Below are 13,801 nucleotides of genomic sequence, written 5' to 3' on the forward strand. Positions count from 1 at the left end.
TTTTTTTTGAAAATTTTAACATAAAAAATTGAGCCATAAAAGGGCTAAAATGACCCCTTAAATCTTAACCGGGCGAATTCTAACCTAAACCAATGCAAAATAATCAAAAGTAGCTTGAACATTTATTGCAAATTCTAACCTTAAATTTGACCCATGAAGAACTAAAATGACCCCCCGAACCTTGATCGGAGAAATTTTTTTTGCTAAAGTTGTGATGGTTAGCCATATATCAAGTGAATTAAAGTCACTATGTGTGGAGAATTAGCTAAATTAGATTCCACTCTATTAAATTTTATATTTATCCTACCACCATACAGAAAAGTTTAGAGTTATAGGCCAACATATAATATTTCTCATTATTTCTTTATCCATTTTCCAAAAAAAAAATAAAATAAAAATTCTAGCTCTTATAGTAGATTAATTAGTAGGAGTGCATCTTGGCGCATAGCTCCTATGTATTTCCAAAACACATAGGAGGGTAAAACAGTCATTTGACAGTTATAAAGGTTTTTTTTATGGGTTTTTTTTTTTTTTTTTAAACAAGAAGGGCTTTACCGGGCTGGAACCTGTCACAGGTCCAACCCGACCTAGGCTAACAGGCTAGACAATTTGGGAGTGGGGTTTGATTCCACAACCTTTTGGGTGTGAGGTGACAAACCTTACTACTAGACCTGACAATCCCGACCCGACCCGAGTGACCTGATCCGAATGACCCGACCTGTGACCCGAAAGTTGACCCGAACTCGAACTAACCTAACTTGACCCGAACCCGACCAGAAATGGAGTTGACCCAAACTTGACTCGATGCCCGAACTGACCCGACCTGATTGACCCGACTCGAAATTGACCCGAAACCCGAACTTGACCCGACCCGAAGTGACCCAAAACACGAAGTGACCCGACCCAATCTAAACCTGAATTGATTGACCCGAATCGACTCGACCCGAAGTGACCTGACCCGAATTGACCCGACCCGAAGTGACACGATTCCTGAAGTGAATAGGGTGAAATGGTGAATTACTTATTTTAGGGCTTCTACCTTTCCTAAGTAATAGATATTCACGATTTTTTTTTTATCTTCTTAACGATTTTACTTTATTTTTCCAACTATTTTTTAAAGTGAATTTATTTTGGTGACCTGACCCAAACTTGACCCGACTCAAACTGACCCGACCCAAATTGACTCGACCTGAAATTGACCCGACCCGAAATACCCGAAAATTGGTCATAAAAATTGACACGACCTGAACTGAAATTGACCCGACCCGAACTTAACCCGAAGTGATGGCCCGAATTTGACTCGAAACCTGAATTGACCCGACCTGACCCAAACTTGACCACCCGAACTTAACCCGAAGTGATGACTCGAATTTGACACGAAACCCAAATTGATCCGACCCGACCTGAATATTTACTGACCCGACCCGAACCCGGCCTGTATGACCCGTTTTCCAGGTCTAGACCAAACTTAGCTTGGTTGATATTTTTTTTATTTTATGGTTAGTGGTATTTTTTGTGTACTATTATGCATGTACATTATACCATTAGATTATAGGTTGTCTAGTAGTACTATTATATATCCCAGTGGTATAATATTTGATGTACAATGTACTGATCGGGGGACAATAGGTCGTTGGTCTACTACCCTAGACCAAATTTACAATTTATAATCCTAACCTAACTCTATCAAGTTCACACTAGATAGTGTCAAGCTAGGGTCGAACCACAAGGACTAAGTGTATTAATTTGAGGTAATTAGACTAGTAGGAAGGTTGTGAGATAGGGAGAGAAACATCTAAAACACCACTTATAGTAATTAACAAGATATTAGGGAAAGGGGAAAATTACATTAATGAATTCAATAACAAGTCTCAATTAGATGATCATGATCTCAATTAGGAACGATTAACACACTCAACTTACTCCCGCGCAATTAAGCATGCTAATTATACTACTAAGCTAATTCACTACCGCACAACTAGCTTAGCAAAGGTATGGAAGAATCTAGACTCTCAATCAACTCACTTCCGCACAATTGATTGAAAACACAATTAAGAACCAAGAATCAACTAGCTAAAAAGATTCTAGTCAATGTAAGCATCATCCAAACACAATAATCAAGAATCAATTGCATACTAATCACAACCAATCACTCAATTCATCAACATAACCTTCATCCATTTCCCTAGAACAAAATCTAAGCAAACATAATGAAGGAAAATATGGAAAACAAGGTAAAACTAGAATTAAAGTAAGAATCAAACAAGTAACATTAACTACTCTAATCAACAATGAAATAAGCAAAAACAAGAATTAAACAAAGCAATAAAGCTGAGAGAAAGTTAGAAAAGCTCATTGAAAAGATGAGATGAGAATCCACAAAATTGCTTCTTTAAGCTCTCAAATCTCCATAGAAATCCAAGCTTTCTCTCTCTAAAACTACTCTTAAAATAGAGAGAAAAAAATCCTAATCTAACCCTAATCCTAATTAGAGGAGAGAGGAAATGTAAAACTTCCCCTCAGGAAGTCTAAGAAGTCCTCTATTTATATTACAAGAAGAGAAAGAATGAAATCCGAAAATTAAGCTCGAAAAAGACTCAGAAACCCGCGCCCGCGACAAGGCTTCCCCGAGGCATCTCTAGAAAGTTGCAACAATTGGGAAGAACAGAGGGCCGCGCCCGCGGCGGCTGCGCAGCCTGACAGCGTCTCGCAAATTCAAATGACCATAACTTCTGTTCTAGGAGGCCTCTTGGAGTGTGCGACCTACCGTTGGAAAGCTCTTCAAGTCTAGTTTCCAACTCAATTTGAATCGCCTCAGTTCGATGTGTAGATCAAAAGTTATGTCTGAAAGAGTGAAAAAGACTCGGTTTAAGGCCTTCTACGAGCTTCGAGCTTTCTTGTCTCAAGCTTCTTAGCTTTTTTCTTAGCTTCAAGCTTTTTCTATTGAACTTTCTTGCCTTTTCTTGGGTCATAAGCATCGAAGAAAACGTCAAGTACCTACACAAATAGACCAAGAGAGAAAAGAGTAAAAGAACACATAGAAAAACATGCAAATCAAGCTAGAAACCGAGCAAAAAGCATATTATTCACAACTAAGGCCTAAAACCATAAACTAAGACAAAGATAACTAAAACAAGACTAAAAGGAATAGAAATAACAAAGAAACACCGAAATAAACCTAAAACTAAGGGAGAAAAACGCCCTAAAATGTGTCATAAATGACACTTATCATGTACATACTTATTTATACCATTAGAAAAATATTTATACCACTCCAACATTCAATGGTAATATTTATCTATTTAATGATACTTTATTCATTCATGTTAATATTTACACGTTGCCATCCTATTTGTTTCAAAAAAAATAATTATAAATAAATAAATAGGTGCTATGGACCAATACTTCTACAATTAGTAGTAACTACTTGTAGTACTTCCTCCCTGTTTTAATAAGTGTTAGAGTTTGACCAAATACACATGTCGAGACACGACTTTGATTATTAATTTATCTAATTATATGCTAGTACAATCATAAGAAATTTTATAATATAAAAGTATACATTTTAACGAATCCAATAATGTCTTATACAATAACATTTGTTTTTTTATATATTAATAAAATAATCAAATAAAAGACATTATTTGAATAGTAAAAAAAGCTAAATTGTAACACTTCTTAAAACACGAAGGGAGTAACCAAAATCCGATGAACCCCACAATTCATAGATCAATTCCTGACTTCACTTGTCTTTCTTTCCATTCATCCTCATCCATTTCCTCTCTCTTGTACATGTTCCCATTTTAATCCAAAATCCAATCCAATTGAAAACGATGACGACGACGACGACGATCCAAGACCTCCCGGACGCGGTCCTAGCTCACATAATATCCCTCCTATCCGACACCCGCACTCGCAACTCCACCTCCCTGGTGAGCCTAAAGTGGCGCGCTCTCGAACGCCTTACCCGGTCCCACCTTTCCCTCCGCGGCAACATCCGGCACCTCCTCTTCCACCTCCCCACCTGCTTCTCCGCCGTCTCCCACCTTGACATCTCCTCACTCTCGCCCTGGGGCATCTCCCTCCACCCCAACATCATCTCCACCGCAACCAATGATCACAACAACGCTTCTTTGCTGCTTGCTCACCGTCTTCGTCTCGCTTTTCCAGCTGTCACCTCACTCACTCTCTACTCCCGCTACCCTTGTACGCTGTCGCTGCTGTCGCCGTTGTTCGATTTGATCGAGGATGTAAAGCTCATTCGGTGGCATCAGAGGCCTAATAACATCCCACTTGGGTCGGATTTCTTTGTGTTGTTTCAGAATTGTGGCCGTCTTAAGTCTGTTGATTTGTCGTCTTTTTACTACTGGACTGAGGATCTTATGTCGGCTCTTGAGGCTCATCCCAGAATTGGGGTTAATTTGGTGGTTTTGAATTTGCTCAATTTTTCGTTGTCCGAGGGGTTTAAGTCGCAGGAGGTTGTGGATGTTACTAGGGCGTGTCCTAATTTGAGGGATTTTAGGGTTGGTTGTGTGTTTTATCCAAGGTATATTGGGTTTCTTGGGGACGATGCGCTTTCGGCGATTTCGTCCAATTGTAAGGAGCTTAGGGTTCTTCATCTTGCGGATATAGCTCAGGGTGATCGAGAATTTGATGATCAAGGGTTTTGTAGGGAGGATGCTGGGCTTACTGTTCAGGGCATTGTGAGTTTTTTTACTGGGTTGATGTTGGTTGAGGAGTTGGTGTTGGATGTATGGCGGAATGTGAGAGGGAGTTGGGTGTGTTTGGAAGCTTTGGCTTCGAGGTGTCCGAATTTGAGGTCACTTGAGTTGGGATGTTTTCATGGGATTTGTAAGGCCATTGAGTCTCACTTGGATGGGATTGCCCTTTGTCAAGGGCTTGAGTCGTTAACGATTAAGAACTCGGCTGATTTGACTGATTTCGGGTTGATTGCCATTGGGAGGGGTTGCTCCAAACTTACTAAGTTTGAGGTGATTGGATGTAAGAAGATCACTATGAGGGGATTGAGGACAATGGTGTGCTTGCTTAAGAGGACACTAGTTGAAGTCAAAATTTCGGGTTGTAAGTATCTTGATGCCTCTGCTTCGTTAAAAGCTGTGGAGCCTATAAGGGGAAGGATTAGGAGACTCCACATTGATTGTGTTTGGAACGGTGAGAAACCCGAGTACGAGGAAGAGGTAACCGTGTTAGGTGTTGATTATAACCATAAGTATGAAGGCAAGGATGATGAGGAAGAAAATAGTAGAATGAGAAAGAGGACCAAGGTTTCATGGGATATTGAGAGCTGGTTCATGGGCAACATGGAAGGTAGCACTGGCAATGGATATATTACTGAGACTTGGGGACGTCTTGAGTTTCTATCACTGTGGATTGGAGTTGGAGAGCTTTTGACACCATTGGCCAATGCAGGACTGGAGGATTGCCCCAAGCTAAGGGAAATTCATATCAAAGTAGAAGGAGATTGTCGAGAAAGGCCAAAGCCATCACAGGGAGCATTTGGGATCAGCTCGCTTGGGCGATATCCAATGTTGTCGAAGATGAAGCTCGATTGTGGGGATACTATAGGTTATGCGTTGACAGCTCCGTCCGGGCACATGGACCTTAGCCTATGGGAGAGATGGTTCTTGACTGACTTAAGGAGTTTGAGGCTTAATGAGCTCGATTATTGGCCTCCACAAGATAGGGAAGTCAATCAACGGAGTCTGTCACTTCCAGCAGCTGGGCTACTTCAAGAGTGTGATACATTAAGGAAGCTCTTTATTCATGGAACTACTCATGAGCATTTTATGTTGTTTTTCCTTAAAATTCCAAACCTGAGAGATGTTCAGCTGAGAGGGGATTACTACCCAGCCCCAGAGAATGATATGAGCACCGAGATGAGAGTTGATTCATGTTGTCGATTTGAGTACAAGTTGAATGAACGTGACATTCCTGATTGATTTTTCTTTTAGAGCTTTGTTTAGGTGCAATTCAATTTTGCTCTGTTTTCTCGAAAAAAAAAAAAAAAAAGTTGCTCTGTTCTCTCTCCTCTATACTCTCGTCCTCCCTGCTCCTAGGTTACTTCCTCTCCTAAGCCTACCAGCGACTGCAGCTTTCAAGCTAACAATGGCAGAAGGTGAGTTTATGATTTTGATTTTCAATTTTTGGATTAATAATTAAGTTGTTAAATTAGTTCTTGAATTGTAAAAAATAGGATTTTTGTTTGCTATAATGTGATGATTTTGAATCACAGGCGCTAGTGTTAAATTCTTCGAACGTATGATTTATAAGTTATAGTGTTAAATTGGTTTATTGAGGGTTTTTAGTGATTACTCCATGTTCTAGCTGCTGCTATATTCTTAATTTTTAAAATTTAGCTTTGTTTGCATTGAAATTCTTCTTATACGCAGTTACTTTTACATGATTTAAGTGCATTGGATTGTAGCATTGTCAAAAAATGCATGAAGAAAGTGATATGCTAAAAGGATTAATAAAATTCATAAATGTATTGTGAATTGTTTAATTGTCATTTTTGATTTTATATATCCATTTGACTTGAATTCATGAGTCATTTATAAAGTAATGCTTTCTTAGCTCTATAAATGGTTTACTTAATCTATAACCCAAATTATTTTTCAGTGCGTAGGATTTATTTTATGGGTGGTTTGTGCACTATAATTAAGAAGCTATAAGGCTGTAATGATGTCAATTTAACAATTGTTTTGTATATCATGTTGTTATTCAAGTTTTCTGAAGTAACAAATAACAATGTCATTAGATTATATCAGTACAACATTCTTGTAGAGCTAAAAATTTATAAATCACTGGAGCGTACCCGTGCCAAAGCACGGAATATATTAATTGTATATATCAATGTTTTTCTTATTACTACGGTATTATTAATTTATTTTTGCAAATATGATTATGGGAGTTATTGAATTTGTTTAGTGGAAGTTATAGAATAGGAAAATATAATGGAAAATGATAGGTTAAAAAAAAAAAAGAAGTTAAGTTAACAGAGAGGATTAAGAGTTTCGAGTTCTGTGGTTGACTCTTAAATTATATACTAGTAATAGATTTATCAATAGTGCTTTTTCAAGGCTTTTCTGTTTTGACTTTAAGTGATCATTTAAGGATTAGAATCTCAATTTCCACCATTTGTAGATCGTGCTATAGAGGCTTTTGAATAGGTAAGTAAAGTTACTGAAGTAGATTGTTATGAACTAGAGAGAATTGTGATGAGTAGTTAACCTCTAGTAAATGTGTCACTTTTTGTGAATTATCATGCAAGTTGTTGAAAATTAGAAAAAAATTTACTGTGGATTTTCATTTGGGTAATTATGGAAAGAAACAAACAAAGAGGTTTGTAATTTTGTATGATGATGAAAATTTTCAGTTTAAATTTAATGATCATATAAGAGTTATAAGTGTGTATAACATGTGTTTGGGAGGTAAAATGATAATGTAAAATGGATTTGCAGTGCCACTTGAATTTCATTAGACTAGTCTTGGCAATGCTTGGTCATGGATTTGTTATTTAGGAGAGGGAGAGAGAAATTTGATACGGAGTATATCCATGGCCAAACTTTCTGAGTTACTCGTATTTGTTAACTATGCTCTGATGGGAAGTTTTATTCATATGGGACATGTGAATTAACTATTTCACAAAACCTTATTCCCAGAACCCTGGGAAACAATTGGCTGCGTATAACACCAATATTGCAACAACATTTCTGGCTTTCTTGTACCGAAACATGTGCCTTTTGTGTTCATGTAACTTGTTAGGGTTTGGTTGTTGAGCTAGAATACCTTTTCTTTCCTTAATCTTTCACCATCTCCTTGTAACTTTACTCGTTACACATGTGATCATGTTACGGGATTGATTATTACCAATTTGATTTGTCCATTCATGTTCAATTTAGTCAATCTTGATGCCTCTTTTTTTTTTTTATTGATCTTGGCTATGTCTTGGTGCTGTGTTTTGTTGTGAAATTGAAAGTGAGTTTTGTCTACTCAGTTGCACATTATGAAGCTTCTTAGTTTGTAATAGGAGAGCTGCATACTTATTAGCTATATTGAGTCCAATACATTAAAGTGATTGTCTCTTTGCTGTAACAATTTTTTTTCCCATTTGTTGGCTGAATTTTAAGTGCCAAGAGATTTTTTTGGTAGCTTGCATAGTTGCATGGCTTGATTCTGAATGTTTTCATGCTTTGAAAAGTATTTCAAGCAATGTGCTTTGAAAACTGATATTGGTGTGGCATTGTCCATAAAGAACTTCAGACTTTTTTTTGCCTTAAACAATTCAAATGACTAACTAAGAGTAATTTATCATTATAGATATGAATTGTTTTCCTGAAATTCTGTTTTAACTGCAGTATTTTGTGGACTAGTACAATTTATAGTTTTAACTGCAGTATTTTGTAGACTAGTGCAATTTATTCAAATTTCATTTGCAGTTTAACTACAAGAGTTATGTTAATATATGTTCTGGTGGTAACTGTTAGGTTGAATGGGCTCTGCTTAATTTACTTAAGGCATCTTAGCTGACTGAAGATTCAAGTAAAAGGTGGAAATAAGAAGTAAAATTTGAGATCTGGCACCATAAGTTCCCTGTATTGTTCTTTTTATTTAGTTGCTCGTGCTTAGCTCAGCTTTGGTGACCTAATCATGGTTAGCTCAGTTTAGCCCGCTGTTTATGATGTTGCTCAGGTACCGTTGTTTAAGTTTGTGGTTGATTCCAAATTGTTGAATTTGTTCTTATATATCAGTGAAGACTGAAGACACAGTTGGCAATGATTTTGATGGTGGCATGTTAGACATGTTAAACCAGGTGACACACCATCCATTTTATATTAATGAGTTACATACATGAATGGAGTTATTATTTATGGTTTTGAATGACATAGGGTATGTTAGCTCCATCTCCATCCTGGAATAATGATGTTCATGGTGATGGTGATCGTGGTGTTCAATTCATGAATGCAAACTTTAATTATGGTGGTGAATCCCCACGAGAGTTCTTCCAAGACCAAGAGGATGAATTCATCCAAAGGAATGGTGTTGAATGGGATTGATCTATGTACTTCGAAGACTTTGCATTATTGTCATAGTATTATTGTTATTGTTATAGTGTTAGGATATGGATGAGTATGTAGGTTAAGTACAGGAACCCGTTTTATTAGCAAACTGTAGTCTACTGTGTAGGAAAAATGATTCAAGACAATTTCTAATGACAATAAAAATAATTTAGTGAGTAAAAATAATTTAGTGACTTTTAAATAATGTAATTTTTTAAAAACGAATTATGTTATCTTTAGAGGTGGCTCTCCTATGTTATTTTTTTTATAGGCGCTGTATATTGTCAGTTGTTTTCAATAAAGGGTTTCAAATAGATCAAAAGAAAGCTTTTAGATACTCTGATAATTGTTGTGTATAATTTCTTTAGATTATGCGGGGATTTATAGTACCCCTGTATGAATAGTGTTTGCTCGATATATTAAACATTTTGTGAAATGTCTAATCGAGCATGAGGTTTTGAGCAGTAATATTTATTCTTGCATGGGAAGCTAAGCGGTGATATTTGGCGGTATTCTTAATCCGTTCATATTACGCATACGATGCGTATTACAACACTCCCCCTTGAACGGATTTCTATAAGATGACTCCTAAAATTTACATTTATGTTAAAACAAATATTACCGCTATTGTACCTATATGTTTATATGCTTCATTAAAACCTTGTCAAGAAAAATCCTGTGGGATAAAATCTTGGACAAAGAAAAAAGAGTACAACACATATAGGACTTCCCCTCAGTTTTAACATAGATCACAAAGACGACGCATGCCGATCATATGCACGAGCTCTTGATATTTGCTAGGTGGTAATGCCTTCGTGAATAGATTGGCTAAGTTGTTACATGACTGGATCTGCTTGACATCGATCTTTCCTTCTTTTTCAAAGTCATGAGTAGAAAAGAACTTGGGGTCGATATGTTTTGTTCTATCGCCTTTAATATAATCTTCTTTCATTTTGTGTAATGCAAGCAGTATTGTCTTCAAATATTGTAATTGGGCTTTCTTCGGTTGTATTCACGCTTCTCTCTTTGAGTATATGTTGGGTTAACGATCGCAACCATATGCATTCCCTACCAGCTTCGTAAAGGGTAATCAGTTCAGCTTGATTTGATGAAGTCGTTGTTAGTGTTTTCTTGGTTGACTTCCAAGAGATCGCTGTATTGCCATAGTTGAAAAGATAACCTGTTTGTGATTTTTATTTTAGTGGATCTGATAGGTAGCCTGCATTAGCGTATCCCACGAGAGTAGGATTTCCATTTCTTGGATAGAAGGGCCCTAAATCGATTGTTACGCGTATATAGAAAAGTAAGTGTTTCACTCCATTACAGTGTTTGCTTGTAGGTTCAGAGCTATACCTTACTAACAAGTTCACCGAGAATGCAATGTCTTGCCTAGTGTTAATGGCCAGGTACATCAAAGCTCCTATTGCACTTAGGTATGACACCTCTAGACCAAGTATATCTTCACCTTCTTCTCGGGGTCGAAATGGATCATCTGTGATGTTTAGAGAACGAACAATCATTGGTGAATTCAATGGGTGTGCTTTGTCCATATAGAACCTTTTTAATACTTTCTCGGCATAATTGGATTGATGAATTAAGATACCATCTCTTAGATGTTTAATTTGTAATTCGAGACAAAATTTTGTTCTTCCAAGGTCTTTCATTTCAAATTCATTCATCATACATTTAGCGGTTTCTTCGATTTTGTTAGGTGTCCCGATGATGTTTAAATCATCAACATACACCACCGCTATTATAACAAAACCATTTTCGGTCCTTTTGATGAAGACACATGGACAAATTTGGTTGTTCTTATACCCTCCTTTGAGAAGGTACTCACTTAAACAGTTAAACCACATCCTCTTGGATTGCTTTAAACCGTAGAGTGATTTTTTCAATTTTATGGAATGTAGCTTTCGAGGTTTTGACCTCAAAGGTTCAGGTAGTTCAAGTCCTTCGGGAACTCTCATATATTAAACGGTTAAACCACATCCTCTCGGATTGCTGTAAACTGTACAATAATTTTTTCAATTTTAAGGAATGTAGCTTTCGAGGTTTTGACCTCTAAGGTTCAGGTAGTTCAAGTCCTTTGGGGATTCTCATATAGATGTCACTATCAAGTGACCCATAAAGGTATGCAGTAACAACATCCATTAAACGCATTTGCAGTCCTTTGCATGCTGATAGACTTATGAGGAACCTTAATTAATGTTGTGGCTCTACCACAGGTGAATATGTTTCCTCATAGTCGAATCTCGGTCTCTGAGAGAAACCTTGGGCCACAAGTATAGCTTCGTATCTTACAATTTCGTCCTTTTCATTTCTTTTTCGTATGAACACCCATCTATACCCGATGGGTTTCACTCCTTTTGGAGTTTGGATTGCAAAACTGAAAACTTCGCGTTTTGCGAGAGATTTTAATTCAACCTGAATGACTTCTTTCCATTTTGGCTAATCACTCCTTCGTCAACATTCATTTACTGATGATGGCTTGGTTTCCTCAACATCAGTGATGATTTATGTGACAATTGAGTATGCGAATACATCATTGACAGAAGTTTTTACTTTATCCCATTGTCTTCTAGTGTGGACGTAATTTATTGAAATTTCATGATTGTCGACAATTTTGTTTTCACGCTCCCCCGTAGATGTACCATCCGACTCTTTAGATTCATCTTGGGGGTTGATGATATTTTCATCATTTTGGATTTGATCCACTTTATTTGAGGAGTTTCACCCTTTTTATTCCTCATTTTCACTCTTTTTGGATTTTCTCGGCTTTAGATCTTTAACTCCGAGGGGTCTGCCACGTCTTTTGCGTGCTGCAGATTTATTTGAAAGTGGATTATCCATGTTCTTTAATTTGTTGGGATTTCAACCCTAGCACGAGCATTTACTGCTGGTATATGTGACTTTGTCACACCTTCTGTATCAGTGAATGCATCTGACAATTAATTTGCGATGTATTGCAAATGTATTATTTTTTGCACTTCTTGTTCGCACACATTTGACCTTAGATCAGGGTATGATAAATTTTGGGCATTCCATGATATTTCTTTCCAACATGGGGCCTCTTTATCTCCCCCTAAGGTTGGGAAGACTGTCTCATTAAAGTGACAATCGGCGAACCGAGCTGTGAAAAGATCACCAGTTAATGGTTCGAGATATTGTATGATGGCAGGTGATTCATAGCCAACATAGATTCCCAACCTTCTTTGTGGGCCCATTTTAGTACGTTAGGGCGGTGTTATGGGAGCATAGACTGCACATCCGAATATTTTTAGATGTGCCAGGCTAGGTTCCTTTCCAACTACGTACTAATTGCATTGGAGATAACTTATGCGTCGCGCTCGGTCTTAGTCGTAGCAAAGCCGCATAATGTATTATTGCATGTCCCCATGCAAAAGATGGGAGTTTTGATTTCATGAGTAATGGCCTAGAGACTAATTGTAATCGCTTTACGAATGCTTCCGCAAGGTCATTTTGTGTGTGTGTGTGAACACGGGCTACTAGATCTTCCATGTATCCCGATTGACGTACAATAGTCATTAAATGTTCGAGATGTAAATTCTCCGGCATTGTCTAGTCTGACATCGGATAATCCGGAGATTGAGCCCTTAAACGTGTGATTTGCGCAAGAAGTTTTACAAATGCTACATTCCTGGTGGAGAGAAGACTAACATGTGACCAACGTGTTGAGGCATCAATTAACACAAGGAAATATCTGAACGGTCTACATGTCAGGTGTATTGTCCCGCAAATGTCTGCTTGTATTCTTTCTAGGAATGCAAGATTTTCACCTTCAAGTTTACCTTTTGAAGGTCTAATGATTAGTTTGCCAAGTGAACAAGCTTTACAGTGAAGTTCATTTGATTATGGGATTCGTATATTATTTAACGGATGTCCATTTGAACTTTTATTGATCTTTGTTGTATATTTGGAGTAACACTCGAAATACACAAGGGATAAACCAAGGGATAGATAAGGCTAAAGAACCAAAGGCTTCTTAGATAAAGTCACACCACTAAGAAACGTTTTGGATTCCTAAGATCACAAGCCAACTAGTAGCCTAAACTAGCTAACTAAGCAAAGGAAACGAAATTCCAAATCCAAGAATTTCAGGTTTTTGTTTCTAATGCAAGAAACGAATGTAAGAAAAGTTTTTTGTTTGAATAATATGATTTTTTCATTCACATTTGCTTGCTATTTATAGTAAACAAGCATCCTTAAGTACAAGCTAACTTAAGTGGCTGTTCAGCTCTCTTGTTACATGCCTAAGCTAAAGCTAAGTACAAATCAACTTTTTGTTGTCTAGATACATTAATAAAAGAAGCCTTATTTAACTAGATACATCAGAGAGAAAATGGTGGCTTATAACCTCCAAATTAAGGTTGAAATAAAATCAGAATTAAGAGAGTGTAACTCCCCTTAATTCACGCCCATCCAAGCAGCAAGTTGGAGATGTATTTCCTCCAATATTCACGCCCAAATTCAAACTGCAAAGAAGTGTAACTCCTCCTTGGTTCAAGCCTTGAAATTAGCTTGAATGTATGTGGACAAGGGTGTACTTGGACGCCCTTTAGTTTCTCCAAAAGCTGACTGAATTAAACAACCAATTGAAGGCTGAAATTAAGGCTTAAGATGCTCCAATGTTGACTGATATCAACGGCCACTTGAAGGCTGATGTTAAGGCTTGTAATGGCTTGTAATTCCTCTTTGAA

General features: G+C 37.3%; 1 protein-coding gene across 7 annotated transcripts; it reads left to right on the forward strand.

Moving 5' to 3' along the window:
• The first annotated feature begins 3,705 nt into the window (after nt 1-3,705).
• On the forward strand, nt 3,706-9,319 carry LOC110697585 (F-box/LRR-repeat MAX2 homolog A-like). 7 transcript variants are annotated; one of them, XM_021874966.1, is made up of 4 exons: nt 3,706-6,136; nt 8,508-8,673; nt 8,772-8,833; nt 8,910-9,319. In XM_021874966.1, the coding sequence occupies exon 1, from the start codon at nt 3,834-3,836 to the stop codon at nt 5,958-5,960; it is 2,127 nt and encodes a 708-aa protein (XP_021730658.1). In that variant the 5' UTR covers nt 3,706-3,833; the 3' UTR covers nt 5,961-6,136; nt 8,508-8,673; nt 8,772-8,833; nt 8,910-9,319. The 7 variants fall into 7 exon arrangements, with proteins under 7 accessions (XP_021730658.1, XP_021730656.1, XP_021730657.1 ...); XM_021874964.1 differs by having other exon boundaries at nt 8,508-8,833; XM_021874965.1 differs by having other exon boundaries at nt 8,772-9,319.
• The last annotated feature ends 4,482 nt before the right edge of the window (nt 9,320-13,801 follow it).

The sequence above is a fragment of the Chenopodium quinoa genome, unplaced genomic scaffold, assembly GCF_001683475.1.
Source record: "Chenopodium quinoa cultivar QQ74 unplaced genomic scaffold, ASM168347v1, whole genome shotgun sequence".
NCBI lineage: Eukaryota > Viridiplantae > Streptophyta > Magnoliopsida > Caryophyllales > Amaranthaceae > Chenopodium > Chenopodium quinoa.